The 21,320-nt window shown below is 41.0% G+C and overlaps 1 protein-coding gene across 2 annotated transcripts in view; it reads right to left on the bottom strand.

Moving 5' to 3' along the window:
- ndst3 (N-deacetylase/N-sulfotransferase (heparan glucosaminyl) 3) overlaps positions 1-16,999 on the bottom strand; it is a 492,579-nt gene extending 475,580 nt beyond the window's left edge. Inside the window, exons 1-2 of one of the 2 annotated variants that reach the window (XM_028804992.2) lie at positions 16,188-16,999; positions 11,688-12,971 (exon numbers count right to left, since the gene is read on the bottom strand). In XM_028804992.2, the coding sequence (XP_028660825.2) occupies positions 11,688-12,668 (981 nt within the window). In that variant the 5' untranslated portion in view covers positions 12,669-12,971; positions 16,188-16,999. The remainder of the gene's footprint in view (positions 1-11,687; positions 12,972-16,187) is intronic. The other variant, XM_051930171.1, reaches the window with a different exon arrangement.
- Between the last annotated feature and the right edge of the window lie 4,321 nt (positions 17,000-21,320).

Below are 21,320 nucleotides of genomic sequence, written 5' to 3'. Positions count from 1 at the left end.
TTTTGTTACTTATATCACACCCAATGTTGGTATTTTGCATATAAAACTGAACACATACTGCTTCTTTAACTTTTTCAAATGTCATACCTTCATTCAGAGACAATAGTCATTGAAAAGAGCAGCAGTAGGTGAAGATTAAAAGATGCTCCACAACTACATTTTGATCAGCATAATGTTTTGTGTATGAACCATTCCTGATGCAACACTGATTTTCTTTTATTCCCCAAATTATTGTGGCATCTTTTCATGGAGCAGTAATTCTGGACGTTTAGAAGCTCATGGCTGGCGTGTTCTGTAAACCCGCTCTTAAAGCTATAAGGCGCTCCTGACCCTCTTTGTCAGCCTCAGGTCTCCATTCATTCCTGAGACCTACTACATTTTCAAATGACTACTCTGCCCATTCTCTAGAACAGGGGGGTGTAAAACTCTGGGGCTGGTGGGCCGCAGTAGTTGCAGGTTTTCATTCTAACCCTTTTCCTAATCAGTTTCAGGTTTTTACTGCTAATTAACTCCTTTTCCCTTCATTTTAATAGCCCTGTTTTTAAGGATTCAGGCCTCTGAATTGATTCCTTTCTTCATTAAATGACAGCCAAACAGAAATGAGACGTGAATCGAGCCAACATATGTCCAGCTAAACTGGGATTTCAAACTCCAACCAGTCTCTTAATAAGAAGCCGATTCTTGCTGTTAAGTAAACTCGTTATTTAATTCGGTGGCTTGTTGCTGCTCTCATTCTGCCACAGCAGACATTTCCAAAACTGTTGATTTTTCTGTTTATTCCAAGAACATTGTCAAAATGTTTTGGTGACCTGAGAGATCAACGTTACCGAGATCATCACCCGTCTTTATTTTCAGATATTGTGTGATGGGCACAGGTGAGCTGGTCACGTGGCGGCTCGTTTTGTGTCTCATTATTGTTTGGCTGCTAGTTAAGGAAAAAGAAACAACTAAGGGGCCTAAGTCAAGTTAATTAAAATTAAGGCAAAAGAAGCTAATTAGCAGCAAAAACTGGTCACTAATGAAGAAGATGGTCAGAATGAAAACCTGCAGCCACTGCGGCCCTCCATGACTGGAGTTCGACACCCGTGCACTAGAACGTCTTTATTAGTTTGACCTCAGAATAGGGAATTCTGGGAGACACACACACTTCTTAAATTTAGACAGCCTCTAGCAGCTGCTGATCCATATTCCCACTACTATAGGTACATACAGTAGAAGCAAGTGCAGACCTTGCCTGGTTGAGGTCATTTCCAACCTCTAGCTCTGGCAGTACCTCACTAGTCGAACACCCTGTTGCCGAGTGATGTAATATATCAAAATGTGCAAAACAATTGCAGTCTTTTTCATCGTTAAGTTTTGAAAACTGAGCAATGCACATGTTTCTTTTCCTGACATGATGTCTCTCCATGATATGTCTTGCGTACCGCAGCTTCATAAAAACCACAGGTTGGTGCAACTTACCTAAACTGGAAATTCCAAGACAACAACTATACAACATGCCTGATCATTTTCATGTAGCAGTCCAAATTTATTGAGATTTACAGAGTGAAAAGCATTGAAAATGTGGAATCAAATTAAATTGTGTTCTTCCCCCCGGTGGACCCTCATAACATGAAGAAATTGTTCCGACTAAAGTTTGGCTTCCAAAGGAAGGCATCTGCTCAGGGCAGCAGAAAATGTTTGGTGGTCTGGCATGTGTGAATTCTGACTTGCATGTCTGACAGCTCTACGACTCCTGCTTTGTAGGGAATGTCTGCTATCGTTGTCGTCCTTTATCTTCATTTAAAGCTTGATGCTGTATGCCTTAATTCATAATCATGCAGGAGCCATACAAGTAGAACTAATACTTTCCAAAATTAAAGTTATGCATGGTTTGGCAATTAAAAAATCATTAAAATGGTATCTTTTATTGATACTTGGGGGGGAAAATATCAAGACAATAGCTAGAATTTGATTTGGTGGGAAGTTAGGGAGTGAAGCTGGGATGGGCCCTGTCTTCCTTTTAAATTCTTCATATGAAACATACATGAAGTTAGATGGATTTTACTTTGTACCTTATTTTTTTCTTATTCTTTTCATGCAAGCTTGTAAAGGAAGGTATGGAGGAGATAAAATTAGGCACAGATATGCAATTTATTTCCCTTTTTGGGTAATTTTACTGATATAATTTTGGGGGTAAGACCCTCAAGCTGTACCAAAGCAATCAAAGATATTCTCCTGCTGCTACTCCACACACACCAGCAATGCTTCGAATCAATTGATCCAGTGAGTTCCATTGCACATCTCCACACCCTACATAGGATTTGCTTCATTCCATTCAGCAAATCGACACACCATTGAGGACACCTCCTCTGAAGTATTGCATGTGCATTTCAGGACAAAAGAAAATAAAAATACATTTTAGGGAAAAACCACACCAGATCAATAATTCCCTGTGTGTTTGTTTTCAGTCAGAAAATCCGTATAGCACTTGCAGCCATTGGGAAAACAGTTGGAAACAATTTGGCACCCCTCAAACATGGCTAGCATTTCAGAGCTGTTACTGACATTAAAGCGTGTTGTGAACAGCAAGATATGGGGAACCATCCACTTTGAAAAAAGGGTAAGTGTTCGTGTATCTGTGTCTTCGTCTGGTTGATACGCCTCCAACTGATGGCACAACACAAACAACTGTAGCAGTAAAATGCGTGGCATTTGTCATTCCCACAGATGGTGCAACACAAACAATTGTAGTAATACATTTTATTACTACAAATGTTTGTGATGCACCATCTGTTGGAATGACGCAACTCTGGGGCAGAAGTGAAAGGCCATGGGAAATGAGAAAGCTACACACATACGGTACATTTACTGGATGAGGAAGTGAACTCCGGCCACTGGCCCTGCGAGGCTGCATCATTTTCCATCAGTCCATTTTGAAAATTCAATTGTCCATTCTAGGGTTACCGGAGACAGCCACCTTCCAGATACAAGACAGGAGCACCGCTCCATTTCAGGGCTCGTACGCACGGAGCAGATCTCATGGGGAGTCAATCTTTTAGGTAAAACACAACCTCGCTGTGAAAAGTGGGCTTAGTGAAGAAGAAATGGTTGATATGTTTAAATGGAAGTGAGGACGTTAATCACTTGTTACTCTCTTGGCCAAACATTTAGAAGATGTGTACTGTAATATTGTGAGCAAAATCAATCACTCATTCTCTTTGTAGATCTTAATACTTACTTTTAAATGTCTACTTGACTAATGCCAGAAAACAGTGGTCAATAACACGGTTGCTTTAGGGAATACCACCTATGTCTCAGTTGACCCTTCATCTCCCGATTCAGCTTATGCTAGAGTGAATTCATTGTTGGAACTGCCTTATGCGAATATTGATATGATTTTGTCCACAGTACAATCGCATTCCTAAAAGGGAGGAACTGAAGGAGAAATGTTTTATATTACCAAGAATAGCAGAATCATTCAACCAGGACGGACTGATAAAACAAAAGAGGCGCCCATAAATAGCAGGTATGTACTAATTAACCGAGGGCCATAGGATGGCCAAGAGTTATAAACACTCATGCATTTCAGTGTTGTCTCGGCCCACCCTGAAACCTGCTTAAGGTAACTGTGCTGTGTGTCTCGCTTGGTGTAATTAAAGGACCTTTCAAATTATCCAGAGCTGCAACAGATTTAAAAAAAAGAGAAAACTTTTGACATTAGCCACATGAGCCCAGAGAGAGTTCTCCTTCTGCTCAACTGACTAAGATGCTTGGTATAGATGGCAGGATCAGAATTCATGTTCGTGGTACCCAGTGGAAAGGACTGGCATACAAGTGGAAATTCAGTCAGACATACGCACTGACAGTCACTCACACCGAGCCACTTTAGAGTCGACAGTCGACTCAACATACACGTTCATCTGTGAGATGTCGAAGGAAATTGACAAAAGTGGAAAAAACTTGAGAGCATGGGCAAACTGCGCATGGATAAGAAAGAGAACTCAGGCCCCCACAATGCTATGAAGAGGTGCCATATTATTAAAAGACAAAACTAACGAGAGTCCGGTTTTATTTGTGGAGTGTTTTAAAATCTCATAGCAGCAACCTCCAGCTTTCAGTATCCACTATAATTGGCCTCTGCATAATAGTAAAAGAACATATGTATTTGTCGCATTAAAGTGTTTCATCAAGTTTAATTGGCTAAATGTGAAAGTTTCTAATCCCCCGGGCAGCGTTTCCTGGTCTTGATGCTAGCGGCTGGAACAGCCACAGGTCAGCTGCTTTCATTCCCAACCAAGTTTCTTATTCAATGAGTAACAGCAGAGACTCACAAATAGGGTGGGGGGGCTTAAACAGTTGGAGGAGGAGGGGGGCTCATGTAAAGCAGGACCTGTTTGAGGCACGCACTGCACAAAAGGATCATTTCTCAATGAGTCAATTACTTTAAACTGTGTATTTCCATTTTTCCATAATAGTAATTAAACAGGTAATAAAAAAAAAAAAAAGAAAAATCAGCATATCTAAAGCTGGCAGACCTCCATCTAGTCAGGCCACTTTATGAACCGCCGTCCCAGTTCAGTTAAACAAAACTGCGTCTAATGCTGAATGGAGCGCCTGTCCATTGCCGGGCACGCAAACACAAGCAACGCTAGGTATTGTGCAAGTAATATTTATAAATTATGGTCATGTTTTTTTTTTTTTTTTAAAATGCTAGAAATGATGCTTATCAACCAAAAACTCATTCTTACTTCTGCTTATTCCGTTTTGTTTCAATAGAAAAAAGCCAAACCCACAAAATACAAAGTAAGGCTCTCATAATGTAGCAGATTAAAGAACTGGACTGGTCTTCTGTAAATACAGTAATTAAATTGATTAAGATTAAAAAAATAAAGAGGAATTAAAAATTAAATGGGTTATTTACTGTAAGTGGCCCTTCAATGTAGGTCAAAAAACGGCAGCCATCATTATTATAGCACCTTACTCAACCGGCATACCTTCTGAAACTTATCACTGTCCTTTGTAGATTTATGGAAAGAAGCTGGTACCACAAAATATTTTAAGAATATTTACTCCAAGCTTAACAAAAAAAAATAGAATTCTATCACTTGTTTTCCATAATACAAGTTTATAATAACAAGAGAAAGAAATTATAAAAATGACTGGGTTTGCTTATTCTTCTTTGATAAATCGAGGAGATGGTGAAATACAGCACTGGGCTGCCGTTAGACAGACGCTGCAGAAATCCGTAACAGAAGATGGCAAAAATCAGCAGGATCGAGCTAGCAGATGGACAAACAGAAATGGCGCTATATTTCACACACTTTCTGTCTAGTTTAACGGTGGTCTAAACATTTATTTTACACTTTGGTTTAGAAAAATAAAGACGAGGCACGCAAATTAAAAGCAAGACATACACAGGCTGTATATACACACACACACATACACACAGATAATGTGTACTGTTTTATCTTAGAAATAATACATTTTAAAAAAGTATGAAATGTATAGTACAGTTTCTATTTATCGGTTTTAATATTCATTTGATATAGTGCCTGTCTATCTGGCTAAACAACTCGCACTCAAATTAAAGTTGTGCCATTTCTATTCATCTTAAACTGGACTTTCTACACTGGCATTTCTATTGCACATATGATTTTACATCATGCAAATCCTAACCATCTTAAACCTAATTTTTATAGTTGTAGTTGTATTTATTTCCATGTATTTTACTCTGGATTTTTTATAGTGCCTGTCTACCTGGCTAGACACCTTACACTTAAAGTGGTGCCGTTTGTATTCATCTTAAACTTGACTGTCTAGGGTGACATTTCAATTACACATTTGAATTTTATACAATGCAATTTCTACCCATCTTAAATTTGACTTTGTATAGTGCCATTTCTATTTATCACTTTTAATATTCATTTTATATAGTGCCTTTCTATCTGCCTAAATACTTCATACTCAGATTAAAGTTAAGTGCCATTTCTACTCATCTTAAAACGCGACTTTCTATACTGGTATTTCTATTGCACATTTGATTTTAACTCATGCAATTTCTAACCATCTTAAACCGGATTTCCATCTATTTTACACTTTATTCGATACAGTTCCATTTATTTCCATCTTTTTTACTCTTGATTTTATAAAGTGCCTTTTTACCTGGCTAAACACCTTACATTTGATTTTAAGTAGTGCCATTTTTATTTGATTTAAACTGGACTTTCTAGGGTGACATTTCAATTACATATTTCAATTTTATATAATGCAATTTCTATTCATCTTAAACTTGACTTTATATATTACGTTTCTGTCTCTTTTCATATTGATTTTATACACAGCCTTTCTACAAAGCTAAACACCTCACACTTAATTTTAGGTAGTGCCATTGTGCCTCATCTTAAACTTGATTTTCTATACGGTCATTGTTATTACACGGTTGAAATAATAGTAATAGTAATTTAACCCATCTTAAACTTGGCTTTATATAATACTAGCCGTCCCCCACAGCTCCACCCATGTACAGGTGAAATAGGACAGTGACGAGGGTCCTGCCCGGCTCCCCACTCTGGACATGACGCTTCCTCCTCCCCTTGGCCCGCAGCCTCTCTCTCAGATTAGCAGAAATATAACGCTCCCGCAAGCGAACTATAATTCTCCGTGTGATGAGACAAGTCACAAAATCAACTGGAATGTTCAAGCAAATTCTAGAAAAAAAACCCAACCTAAATCCGTTAAGTAGTTCTCTCATGACAAGAGGACAGACAGACATACATACAGAGAGATGATGGATTATTTTATATATTTTTGGGAGGAGTGGTGGCTCTGAGGCTAGGGATCTGCACTGACAATTGGAAGGTTGCCGGTTCGAATCCCGTAAATGCCAAAAGGGAACTCTGCTCTGTTGGGCCCTTGAGCAAGGCCCTTAACCTGCAATTGCTGAGCACTTTGAGTAGTGAGAAAAGCGCTATATAAATGCAAAGAATTTATAATAATTATATATGAGATAAATTTACAAAAATTGCATCTCTCTCTGTACACCACCACAATGGATTTGAAATTAAGCAATCAAGATGTGACAGAAGTACAAACGCTCGGCTTTAATTTATGGGACTTAACCAAGGTACTGCATTGCGCTTTCAGAAAGGACAGCCATTTTTTCTCCCAGAATCCCTCCATTTTCAGAGGCTCAGAGGTAACTGGACGTGTGATTGACAAACAGTTTCGCGGCCAGGTGTGGCTCGTCATTCCATGACAAATTAAGGAGATAAAAGGTCTGGAGTTGATCCAAAGCACTGAATTTGCATTTGGTAGCTGTTCACTAGTACTCAATGGAGGTCCAAAGAGTGCAAGGGAAGGAGGCCATCATTAAGATTTATTTTGTTATTGTCAGCCTAGACACAGTTAAAACTTTCGGAGTGCCCAAATCAACAATTTCGAACATTCTTAAAAACAAAAAATGGCGAAACTGGTGAAACACTAAAAGGCCTAGGAGACCACAGACGACAACAAAACTGGACGATTGCAAACTTCTTTCCTCGTTGGAGAAAACCCCCTTTACAACATCTAGGCAGGTCAAGAGCACTCTTGAGGAGGTAGGCGTATCATCACTGTCAAAGTCTACAATCAATTGACGCCTTTATGGATACAGAGGGTTTACCTCAAGATGCAAACCACTGGTAACACTGAAGAATTGGAAAGCCAGATTAGAGTTTGTCAGACACCATCTTAAAAAGCCTGCCCAGTTCTGGAAGAAAGCTCTTTGGAAAGATGAAACCAAGATCAACTTGTACCAGAATGTTGGGAAGTAAGGAGAAAAGAAAGGGACAGCTCATGATCCAAAGCATACCGCATCATCTGTCAAATATGGTGTTATGGCTGCCAATGGACCGTGGGTCCCTGGTGTTTATTAATGATATGACATAAGAAGTAGCAGGATGAATTCTGAAGTGTACAGGACTGTAGCCTCAGCTGAGATTCAGCCAAATGCAGCAAAACTGATTGGCACTGTAAAGTGCCTTCCAATGGACACTGACCAAAAACATTCTGCGAAAGCAACCCAAGAATATCTCAAGGTAAAGAAATGGCATATTCTTCAATGGCCAAGCCCACCCGAGACGGCTTTTCAGTTAATGAAGACAAATCTGAAGTCAGAAAGACCAACACACAAGTGGCAACTGAAGGCGGCAGCAGTAAAGGCCTGGCAAAGCATCTCAAGGGAGGAAACTCAGCATTTGGTGATGCCCATGGGTTCCAGTCTTCAGGCAGTCATTGACTGCAAAGGATTTTCCTCCAAGTATTAAAGCACTACATGCTGTATATTGGGGGCGGCAAGATGGCACAGTGATAGCACTGCTGCCTCGCAGTTATGAGACCTGGGTTCGCTTCCCAGGTCCTCCCTGCGTGGAGTTTGCATGTTCTCCCCGTGTCTGCATGGGTTTCCTCCGGGCGCTCCGGTTTCCTCCCACAGTCCAAAGACATGATGGTTAGGTAGATTGGCGATTCTAAATTATCCATAGTGTGTGCTTGGTATGTGTGTGTGTTTGTATATGTCCCGTGGTGAGTTGCCCGGGATTGGTTCCTGCCTTGTGCCCTGTGTTGGCTGGGATTGGCTTCAGCAGACGCCCCGTGACCCTGTGTTCGGATTCAGCAGGTTGGAAAATGGATGGATGGATGGATGCTGTATATTTTATATTATTTTTGAGAAATGGAGGGACACTGGGAAAAGTGGCTGTAATTTCTGAAAGCTTAATGTAATACTTTTGTTAAACTCCATAAATTAGCTGAACATTTATACTTCAGTCACATTTTGATTGCTTAATTTGAAATCCATTGTGGTGGTATGGAGACGGTGGCACTGACCAGAAAGCAGGAGACAGAGCTGGAGGTGGCAGAGTTAAAGATGCGAAGATTTGCACTGGGTGTGACGAGGATGGATAGGATTAGAAATGAGGACATTAGAGAGTCAGCTCAAGTTGGACGGTTGAGAGACAAAGTCAGAGAGGCGAGATTGCATTGGTTTGGACACGTGCAGAGGAGAGATGCTGGGTATATTGGGAGAAGGATTCTAAGGATAGAGCTGCCAGGCAAGAGGAAAAGAGGAAGGCCTAAGAGGAGGTTTATGGATGTAGTAAGAGAGGACATGCTGGTGATGGGTGTAACCGAACAAGATGCAGAGGACAGAAAGATATGGAAGAAGATGATCCGCTGTGGTGGTGTACAGAGTGAAAATTACAAAAATTGCATCAATGCCTAAAATACTGATGGACCTAACCATAGTACCATTTCTTTATGTCTGTTTTACTCTTGGTTTTATAAGGTGCCTTTCTTTCTGGCTAAACCCCTTCACTTGATTTTAAGCATTGCAATTTCTTCTCATCCTAAACTTGGACTTTCCAGTGTGGCATTTCTATTACCCGTTTAAAATAATTCAAGGTCTACTCATCTTTGACGTAATGCTATTATAAACATAATTGTGAATTTCCCATTGGGATTAATAAAGTTTCTATCTATCTATCTATCCAGGGTCATTTCCATCTTGAACTGGATTTTTTTGCAGTAACATTTCTAAAGTTAATTTTCTTCCCTTCTTAAATTTGATTATATAATGTGCCTTTTCTCTTTTACATTTTTATACAGTTCAGTTTCTAGCCATCTTAAACTCTCTTTTTGATACTCACACTTCCCCTCATCTTAAATTTGATATTATAGTGGGCTCTTGAATTTTATACTTGATGCTTATATAGTGGAATCTTTACTCTTTTTAAAACTTGAATTCAGAAAGCACCATTTCTGCCTACCATATCTTACATTTAATTTTATACAGTCCTTTTTATTTACCTTACACTTTTTACTTTTTACACAGTTTTACATTGTGCTATTCTAATTATCACGTTATTGTCATTGTTGGGGATGGGGTGCGGCAATTGAGCGCATTCTTACCAGTCTGGGTTGGTAACTGCTGTGCATGGGACAGCAAAGCCCTACAGCAGGGGGTCAGGACTTCCCAAACCACTTCAGGAAGAGCTCGTGTATAAGGCCAGGGCTCAGAACATTAAAAAGGACAGCACCCACCCCAACACTGTCTATTCACATACACACCACCATCAGGCAGACGTTATAAGAGTGTCAAATCAGGGACTACGGAGCAGGCAATTCGATTTGTCAATGAGTTCTATTCACTACCAGTTCCCCCCTCAATGTCCGTCTTTGCTGGCACACATCAGCCCAGCCAGTAATTGACCTGCTCTGTTCACCTTTCGAATTATGATATCTGTATTATGTACATGTTTCAGTCTCCCTATCTGATGTTCATGTAATCAACATAGTATCTGCCTTATATACACTTACAATGCATTGCTGGATTTACTGTGTGTTTTTCTTATCTATTAGCACTTGAATTGTATTGTCTTGTGTTTAGGTTGTGTATACCGCTGGCCACGCACTGTAAGATTTTTTATTATACAGCGACTCACTGTTTCCTGTGCATAGAACAATCAATTCTCATAAAATAAATTTTGCAGAGCAACATTTCTCTGTCTGTCTGTGGGTCCTCTTTGATTTTAAATACCATATAAGCGAGAGTGTAAGCCTATCCCATCAGCATGGGCACAAGGCAAGGAACAGCCCAGGATGCATCACAGAGCCCACCCAGCCAGACACACACACACACGCTCAGGATGAATTTGGAATCCCATGTTAACCTGACCTGCACATCGTTGGGGGATTTGGGAAGAAAACCAGAGTGTCACAGGATGAAACCCACAGAGTTGCAGGTAGAACATGCAGACTAAGCAAGGAAACTGCCCTGCTCTACCCACTGAGCCACTCTCGTACATGAAGATAGACAACCATACATTTGCTCCAATATGTCACCCAAAAATGCAAGTGCATATCACAGCATAAACGGATGTTAAAAAGGCTGGCGAACATGTGGCAGATCTCCTTGATTTATAAAGTGCCAGGGAGTTGAGGCGCCCTAAAATGCCAGAGGGGCTGTAGACACTTAATCCCCAACATTACAGATGAGGTGTGTATGGGCATCTGCCACATGGCTGTGCTTTTTCTCCCAGAAATCCACAAGTACCACCATTTATTCTCGATTGCCATGAACTCCATTGTGGTCCATTTAGGCATTGTTAGTAGCGAATAATTTATTCTAATCTCAACTTTGTAAAAGTGGGTTAAGTTGTTAATGGCCATCTTTTCGCCTGACTACATTTACTGAACAACGTGAAACGCGTATTTTTCTGGCCAGAACAAAACTCAGAAACCTTATGCCGCCTTAAAAAGGCAAAAACATGAATCACTGGTCATTGAACTCTTTTTCTTTCTTTAATTTAATTTTGTGGAATCAGAGCTCGAGTGACACTGTATGAAAGAGTTAAGAGCCAACAAACTTTCCCCCCCGCCCCATTCTTTTGCCCAGCTGACAGGCTCCAACATCGCTACTCTTTGTCCGGTTTTTCAATGGCAGGCTTGGGGCTCTTCCGCAGCTTAATGGCTTGTGTGTTGCAGACACAAAGCGACAGCAAGCTGAAAAGAGTGCAGTATGTTGTGCAGAAACAGAGACAATGTGACTGTGTCTCCTTCTTATTCTATCAGTCCCCCCCCACCCCGCCATGGCCCCCACCACTCACCCCGCTCCAGATTGTAAATCCATAAAAGCAACCATTTAGGCAGAAGGGAGATGCATGCTTTCTTACCTTAACGTCATTGACATTCATCCTGGTTCCTTCCTTCCCTACAAAGATATCGTCGATGTCCACCAGAACGTATCTTTCCAAAGACAACGAAAGTTTCTTGCCAGACAGGAAGGAAATGGCATCTATTAAGATAAGCTTATGCAGCCAGTAGTTAAGGTTGTGACCGAAAAGAACACGCTGAATGCCATCATGAAGCCCCAAATCCTGGATCACAGTCGCATGGAGAGACTGTCCATTTAAGGCTGACGGGACACTTTCTAACATCCTTGACTTAGCAAGAAGTACAGGCTCGTAAGTCGAATGGTTGGACTGAAACACTGTCCAGTCATCTCCAGGCAGTGGTCCCCTGTCAGCTTCCGAAGCTTTGGTGATATAGAGCAAAGGAGAACGTGGATTGACGCAGCAGTCTTTAAGGCCTAAATTGGTATGAAGGTACAAAGGAAAGCCCTTTAGTTTAACACTCGGCAAGCTGTTCTCATTGGCTTTGTGAAACCCAACGATCCCCACACTGTATTCCACACAATATTTGTCCAAAAGATCTCGATTCCACAAATCCATGTTCACATACTTGAGCATGTTCTCGTAGATGATGAGCGCGTATCTCCCCCGTCCCTTATTCGTGAGTGGAGGAATATCTCCTTTGCCAGGGGCAATTTCTGAATGATACTGAAACTGGCTGGACTCCAAGATTGCGATAATGGCCTGTCCGAGCTGGGAGTATTGGCTCTCCACAAACACCAGCACAACAGGGTCGGTCCGGGATGTGTCGATGGGTTTGACAGTTTTCATTTCCATCAGACGGTAAGGTAAAAGTTTTAAGTCTCCACATTCCATCTCGGGCGTACCCTCCGAGAGTTCAATCTCCTGATTGTAACCAGTGTACAAGTAGTAGGCCGATATCAGGATGCTCACCATGCAGAACGTGGCGAGCAGAATCACCAGCCTTCGCAAATTCCTGCGAAGCTTTAGAACAAAATTCATGTTGTCCTCTTGAGCCGACTCGTTTAAGGTTGCGTTTCCTTTCCTGGCAGTTCAGCTCTTACTGCCCCATACTGAGACACGCATATGGACTGAAAGCCATCATGAGGATTTCATGTAACCATTGCAGTACATGTGGAAAGGTCCTTCAACTCGGAGCAGAATCTCTTCTCTCAGAAGGTGAAAAAAGTCTTTGGTTTACCAACTGAAGGGAAAAGCCACCTGCTTCTATGCTACCTCAGCCAACCTCACCGCCGTGCCGCACACATGCTGGCAGAGCTCCAGGGTTATCCTGTCGCCCGATATCTGAAACAAAGCAAAAAAAGTACAAACACAAATTATCAGTCAGTGGATTATACCGACAAGCATTTCAGCATTTGTATTATATACACACACACACACACATATACATATTATATACATACATACATACATATACATATATATATATATACATATATACACACACACATATACATATATATATATAAAAAAAAACTCTCAACTTAAAATCCTAATATGCAGTCTTTATAAATGAGAGCCGTGTATTTCTGTTTAAAAGAAGGACAACCCATCACTAACCCTGGCTGACTTTGGATTTCCTATCTGGCAAAGGTCCGCAGACCTCTAATCGTTTCTTAATTAGAGGCCAACGTTTGCTGTTAATTCTTTGGCTCATTAGTGCCATCATTTTGCCTTGTCAGACATTTGTATTCTGCAAACAGATATCACTTTATTTTTGTCTTCATTTCATTCTGGACTTTGTTAAAAAGAGATGCTTTATAATGAAAGAGACAACGTTAGGTGGTTAGCTGCTGCTTTCATCATTAGTATCTCAATGTTGGTTATGAAAATAAGAAGCAATTAAAACAGTGAACGTGGCTATTTGAAAGAGAAAGAAGCACTTAAAATTTTTTAATTTGAACGAGAGAGTGAAACACACTTGCCGATCACAAAAGTATGGTGCAATAATTGGCTTCTAATTAGAAAATTCGCTAGAATGAAATCACATAGCTAGGACCAAGATTGAGGACCCCCTGCGCTACACTCATAAAAAAAATCCTGGTTCTCTAATGGCACTTTACTGGGTGCTGTGGCTCTCTGTACAACCATTATTTGGCCAAAAAAAACAAAAAACACTGTCATTGTGGGGAAGACCTAATCTTGAAAGCAGAGCAGGCTGGAAACTAACAAGAGAACTTGAATTAGTCTGTGGATTGTTAAATCATGGACCGACTGGAGTCTGTTACAGATCTAAATAAGTTAAAACTTCTTTCTGAGTATTCTTTTGGAAAAAAAAAAGTTTCCCCTATATGGCATCACTCTGCAGAACCTCTTCAACACATTATACAAGTGCATTGAAATTCTCAACAGTTTTGATCCTCAAAAATGACCCATCCATCTAACTAAAGACGTTCAGACCACATTAGCTAGTATACCTTTGAACAGAAATGCAGGAAAAACCCTGGATGGGACGTCCAGCTCCTGTTTATCCCATGTAACCCTTTAACACACACACACACACACACACACACCAGAACCATTTACCGATTTCTCCTTCATTATCCTGTTCTGGGGGGAGCATTTTGGAGAAATTCCATTACATGAGTCAATACTAAAGGGCTTCACAATTAACATGAATTATAGCAAATGAAGGTGATTTGTAGCTGCAATATGGTTTGAAATGTTTGCAAGGATTTGGGACAAAGAAAAATAAAGTAACCCAAAGAGAAAAATTAAAATCCATATGGCTTGTTCTGGATGAGAATGAGTAGGAGATATTGTGAGATACCTAGCAAAGATCCATCAACCTTCAGCACATAATGGAGCTGAGGGGAAGACTCAAAATTGCGGAGACATCAGCTATTCCAAGCCGTTCATTTATTCCCCCATAAAAGTTGGACAGTTGCTCTGTCTGACAGACTGAGTCTTTATTCGCTTTATCTTCTTTTCCATGTACTGATGCCGCTCATGCTCTACGGTCCAGAACTTATTATATTTGTGTCGTTTCTTTCTTTTATTTTTGTAAGCCTATTCCAATCATATATTTCCCGAGATATTGAACGGGTCCGAATTGCACTTTGTTCTCCTGACGCTCTGAATGGCATTCTTGCGCTTTTTGTGAGATGCGTTACTCACACATCTATCTTCTATTACCCTGAAACAAATGAATAACTTCAGGAAAAAAAAAAGTGTCAAGAGTAACAAAGTTTGTCTGGCAAGCGGCGTTGTGAATTCTACTTTAAAAATCTGCATTCTGCGCTCCGTGAAAGGCGCTTTATAAAGCTAGACTGACTTCTGAAACCTTTTGCGGGTAATCAGAAACAATCTGCATTTTTTGTCTTTCTTTGGATTTCCTTTTTTTCCACCCCAAAACAAACAAAAATGCCATGTCACCTGAATTAAAACTACATTAATACTACGACGCGCATGAGATTCAAGCACTAGAGGGCAGCCATCGCTAATATGTGCGCCAGACCGTTCAAGAAGTCAACTCGTCGAAATAAAGCTTGTAAAGTGCTTACTGTTTAAAACCGAAACCAAACAACGCACGATTTTCAAAATGTTTACTCGAATCTTGGATTACGATGCCCAATAAAAACAGTACGTTTTTTGCTTTAGGATTCATAATTTATCTATCTTTTTAGATTGTATTTTTTTAATTCAGTGTTCATTCTAGGATATATGCGTTGTAACGGGACAGGTATTAAATGAATAAAACAAAGCACGCAATTTTAAATGTCAGTAAAACGTTATATATGTAATGCTGCTACTGCTATTTGAGGTGACGTTTGCATTTGACAGCAAGACATGCAGCAAGTATCACAAAGCAAGTTTTCACGGAGTGCATGTGCGGCTTTTCCCTTCACTTTCTTAGAATTGCGTTAAGAAACAACGGAATAGTTGTACATGAATCTCTTTATTAATAATACATACGCACGCAAGAGCGCCCGCGCATCATAAAGATTTCCGTTTCTTTCTTTTTGTTATACTCGAATAGCATTTCTTTAAAGCAAGGCGTTTATAGGATGACAAGTGCATTTTTTTTAAACCGTAAAATACGCTTTGCCAGAGAATGACTTTATCCAGTCACAACGATGCAAAAAAAATAAAGCGTTTTCCGTCTTTGTTTCTTCGAGTGGTTAAAAGAGAAGCCTTTCGCGGCAAAGACATCACTGTTTACAGAGAGCTGCAAGTTCCAAGAACTGTCAAAAGATGCCCCGACAGAACGGATCGCCGTACGCCTCGCCAAAGAACAAGCATTGGAGAAGGTCTCGGTCCTTTCTGGAGTTAATGAAAGCAGGAGCTGTCCGGAGAAATGGCTCGGGTGAGCTGGAAATCGCAGCACTGCGCGGCTCCGCACCGCGCGACCAGACCTTCGCTTTCTCGCTAGGCTACAAAGTTGCAATAAATATATTGAATAGCAAAATTAAAAAAAAAAAAAAAAAAGACAGTCGTATTATCTGCTTCCTGGGGTCTGTTTCAATGTAGGAGCCACGTTAGAAGTGCGCGCTCACTTACCTCCCCTTGAAATGTGGCTCCTGGAGAGCGATGCACGAGAGCTCCGCTTTCAGGAACAATTTCGCGGAGAAACTCCTTAAAACGCTGCGGCTCTAGTGACTGAACAAGAGAGCCCAATCCCATTCTATACAGAGCGCTCTTTAAGATGCAGCCAGCTGGAATGATTCACTGCTCTATTCACCATTATGCTCATGCAGCTCCTTTCTAGGGTACACGGATTATAGCCGCGGAAAAAAAAAGACACAAGAAGTATTTAATCACCACAGAAATTCCCTGCAGCTGCTGCTCCTGCCGTCTTCCTTATCTGCCCGCCGCCGTCGTCTCTCACCTACACAACTACAGAAAGAGCCATCGCCGGAGAGTGATTGACACAAACAGGCAATTCCTCCAGCTAATCACGGTAAAATATTTCAAGGACTCGGAGCCATTTTGGTGTCATTTAGACAGTGGGATGTTACAGATGAATACATTCCATTGGAAGCTAATTCATTGTGCTCCACAGAATTCCGCTCACAAGCTCATGATTGATTGGATGCTCCCACAGGATACCTGAGATCTGTCAAAATGCACTTGTGCAAGTTGTGCCATTTCTCAAAAAAAAAAAAAAAAAAAAAAAAAATCAGACTTGTGACAATCGCAGGAGTAAAATGTCATTCCTGGCTAGTCTCTGTCACAGTTCGAAGATGCGCCGCAAACACCAATCGCCTGAAACACCGAGGAGCAGGTTATGGGTAAATGTTCGGCTAAGCGTGACACTGCTTTAATTCATCTGGATGAGGGAAACCAAAGTCGCTTTCTTTCTTTCTTTCTTTCTTTCTTTCTTTCTTTCTTTCTTTCTTTCTTTCTTTCTTTCTTTCTTTCTTTCCTGACCTGACATCGTTTAAATCAATGTTCCGTACACTTATCCGCTAGCCTGCTTCATAAATGTATTAGGTGCATATGCTTTCCATTATTTTGATAGAAAGTAAAAGCAGATGTCAACAAGTAATGTACAACACACGGCATGACAAGATAACACAACCCCGTGTGAAAGATTAGTTCCTTCTGTTTTATTACTTAATACTGTACGATTTGCCCAAAAAATGTTAAAGGGAATTTCTTTGCACAATATGGTACACATGAATAAAATATTTCTAAGAATGACAAGAAATATATACTATAAGCCAAGTACTCTAAACCTAATGACTTTTCTGCTTAAATAAGTATATCCTACACATTTACAGTATATACAACAACAACAACATTTATTTATATAGCACATTTTCATACAAAAAGTAGCTCAAAGTGCATACAGTATATGTATATATCAGAAGGTGGACAAAAGTAGGTTTACAGTTGTTCAATACGATTGCTACACTCAAGAACACTTTAATAATAATAACAAGAAGACAAATAATGCAAATATATAATATAATAATTAATAGTAATACAAGAATAAACTCTGTGTTTCACATACTCACAACTGTAAACCTACTTCTGTAAATCAGGGGGTCCATCTCTGATTCTGGCTGCAGGTTTTCCTTCCTGCCACTTTCTTAATAAGTGATAGTACTCGGGTATTGTACCGTGTTAGCCATTTATGAAAAATGTCACCTTTTACTGGCTAACTAGAAAGATTACAATATGCAAGATTTTGAGGCAACTCAGACCCCTTATTGAGGCAAGATGTAATAAGTGATCGATTTCTGCCGTTAATTGACTTAATTTTCTTTCATTTGAATTCCTTTGTTTTTCAACACTCAGCCCTCTGAATTGCTTCTTCTTTACCTTAAATGGCAGCCAAACAAAAACGAGATGTGAAGCGAACCTACAGAGGACCCCCTAAGTCGGGGCCTCAAACTCCAAACACTTTCACTCCAACCAGTTTCTTAATTAGGAGCCGATGCTTGTTGTTAATTAACCCCGTTATTTAATTCCGAGGCTTGTTGGTGCTTTCATTCTGCCGCACCAGACATCTGCAAAAGTATTAATATTCTTTTTTTCTAAGAGCATCGTCAAAATGTTTTGTGGACCTGAACAGATCAGCATTACTGAGACCTTCACCTCTCTTTATTTTCAGATATTACGTGATGGACACAGGTTAGCCGGTCATGTGTTGGCTCGTTTTGTATCTCATTATTGTTTGGCTGCTAATTAAGGAAACGAGTAATAATTAAGGGGCCTGCTAAACAACAGGTTGATTAAAATTAAGGCAAAAGACTTAATTAGAAGCAAAACTGGTCACTAATTAAGAAAAGGGTTATGATGAGAACCTGCAGCCACTGGGACCGTCCAAGATCGGATCTGGTGAATTTCATTGCATTTGTGAAAGTGTATGTATAGTGTATAAAATATAAATATAATGGAAGCAAATATAAGTAAAATGTGACATTCATCACACTCATATACAGTACATAAAACCTTACTTTTTCGCATGAAACATTATTTTCCTGAGAAATTGTTCACAAACTTTACACACACTGTATATATGTTGTGACATGCGAGTCCCTGTCTTGCACCCCAAAATACGAGGAGGCATCCATCCATCCATTATCCAACCCACTATATCCTAACGACAGGGTCACAGGGGTCTGCTGGAACCAATCCCAGCCAACACAGGGCGCAAGGCAGGAAACAAACCCCAGGTAAGGCGCCAGCCCACCGCAGGGCACACACACACACACACACACACCAAGCACACACTAGGGACAATTTAGAATCACCAGTCCACCTAACCTGCATGTCTTTGGACTGTGGGAGGAAACCGGAGCACTCGGAGGAAACTCACACAGACACGGGGAGAACATGCAAACCCCATGCAGGGAGGACCCGGGAAGCGAACCCACTGCACCACCGTGCCACCCTGAGGCTGAGTCTTAGTACTTTATTCAGCTTGAAACAGCAACAGCAGGGTTATTTATTGTAGTGTGATCTGCCACTCTCCTATACACAGACACAGCAAACGGGCAGAGTCGGAGCCAGGTCAGTGGCCAAGTAATCCTGTTCCTCGCAGGTATAATGTTTCTTGCATAACCCATCAATGGCAGGTGCTCAGAGCATGACCGCGATCCTTTCAGATTTTCTCTCGTGGTGAGCTGTTACAGTGCTGGGAGCCTGCGGTTGCCCTGGTCGTCCCATTGGGGGGAGTCCCAAAACGGTTTAGAAATCTTTATCTATTCTGTATATATAAAATCCTAAGCGTAAAAGTGCAACGATTTTGTGCAACGATTTTATGTTACTTTTTTGTCACGCTTTAAATCGGCTTATTTTAAAACCTACGTATATATGTTTGGTATCATTCTTTTCAGAATTTATCAAACTTTAATGTGATGTTGTTTGATTTTCATATAAACTAAAATATATGAAGAACTCATGTCCCACGCGATGAGACTTTGTGCCAAAAGATGTAACCACGCCCTGGGCTGGAAATAAAAGACAAAGAGTAGGACAGCTGCTGTACAGGCTTTTAAATGTTCGAAGCACCATGCCGCACAGCAGCAGCAGCAGCAGCAAGCCAGCAGCTGATTGAGCAAAGAGGAGGTAAAAATATATATATATATATGTTTCCCATTGTATCACCCTTTAAGTGAGGGGTTTGGAGGAACAACCGCGTCTCCTTGGGGTGCGTTCAGCCCCCCTCTTCACAACATGAGCGGCAGAGACACAAAGTGGCTGGCATGTAGCGCAGGCCAGGGGGTTGGCAAGCAAAGCGAGCAGAGGGTAAGCCCCCTAGTATATATATACTGTATATACATATATCCAAAGTGTCCCAAAAAATGTATACAGTGCATCCAGAAAGTATTCACAGCGCATCACTTTTTCCACATTTTGTTATGTCACAGCCTTATTCCAAAATGGATTAAATTCATTTTTTTTGCTCAGAATTCTACACACAACACCCCATAATGACGTGAAAAAAGTTTTCTTGAGGTTTTTGCAAATTTATTAAAAATAAAAAAACGGAGAAATCCCATGTACATAAGTATTCACAGCCTTTGCTCAATACTTTGTCGATGCACCTTTGGCAGCAATCACAGCCTCAAGTCTTGTTGAATATGATGCCACAAGCTTGGCACACCTATCCTTGGTCAGTTTTGCCCATTCCTCTTTGCAGCACCTCTCAAGCTCCATCAGGTTGGATGGGAAGCGTCGGTGCACAGCCATTTTAAGATCTCTTCAGAGATGTTCAATCAGATTCAAGTCTGGGCTCTGGCTGGGCCACTCAAGGACATTCACAGAGTTGTCCTGAAGCCACTCCTTTGATATCTTGGCTGTGTGCTTAGGGTCGTTGTCCTGCTGAAAGATAAACCGTCGCCCCAGTCTGAGGTCAAGAGTGCTCTGGAGCAGGTTTTCATCCAGGATGTCTCTGTACATTGCTGCAGTCATCTTTCCCTTTATCCTGACTAGTCTCCTAGTTCCTGTCGCTGAAAAACATCCCCACAGCATGATGCTGCCACCACCCTGCTTCACTGTAGGGATGGTGCCTGATTTCCTCCAAACGTGACGCCTGGCATTCACACCAAAGAGTTCAATCTTTGTCTCACCAGACCAGAGCATTTTCTTTCTCGTGGTCTGAGAGTCCTTCAGGTGCCTTTTGGCAAACTCCAGGCAGGCTGCCATGTGCCTTTTACTAAGGAGTGGCTTCCATCTGGCCACTCTACCATACAGGCCTGATTGGTGGATTGCTGCAGAGATGGTTGTCCTTCTGGAAGGTTCTCCTCTCTCCACAGAGGACCTCTGGAGCTCTGACAGAGTGACCATCGGGTTCTTGGTCACCTCCCTGACTAAGGCCCTTCTCCCACGATCACTCAGTTTAGATGGCCGGCCAGCTCTAGGAAGAGTTCTGGTGGTTTCGAACTTCTTCCACTTACGGATGATGGAGGCCACTGTGCTCATTGGGACCTTCAAAGCAGCAGAAATTTTTCTGTAACCTTCCTCAGATTTGTGCCTTGAGACAATCCTGTCTCTGAGGTCTACAGACAATTCCTTTGATTTCATGCTTGGTTTGTGCTCTGACATGAACTGTCAACTGTGGGACCTTATATAGACAGGTGTGTGCCTTTCCAAATCATGTCCAATCAACTGAATTTACCACAGGTGGACTCCAATTAAGCTGCAGAAACATCTCAAGGATGATCAGGGGAATCAGGATGC

Source organism: Erpetoichthys calabaricus, chromosome 7 (genome assembly GCF_900747795.2).
Source record: "Erpetoichthys calabaricus chromosome 7, fErpCal1.3, whole genome shotgun sequence".
NCBI lineage: Eukaryota > Metazoa > Chordata > Cladistia > Polypteriformes > Polypteridae > Erpetoichthys > Erpetoichthys calabaricus.
The sequence above is the reverse complement of the archived record's forward strand: the minus strand, read 5'-3'. Positions and strand labels throughout refer to the sequence as shown.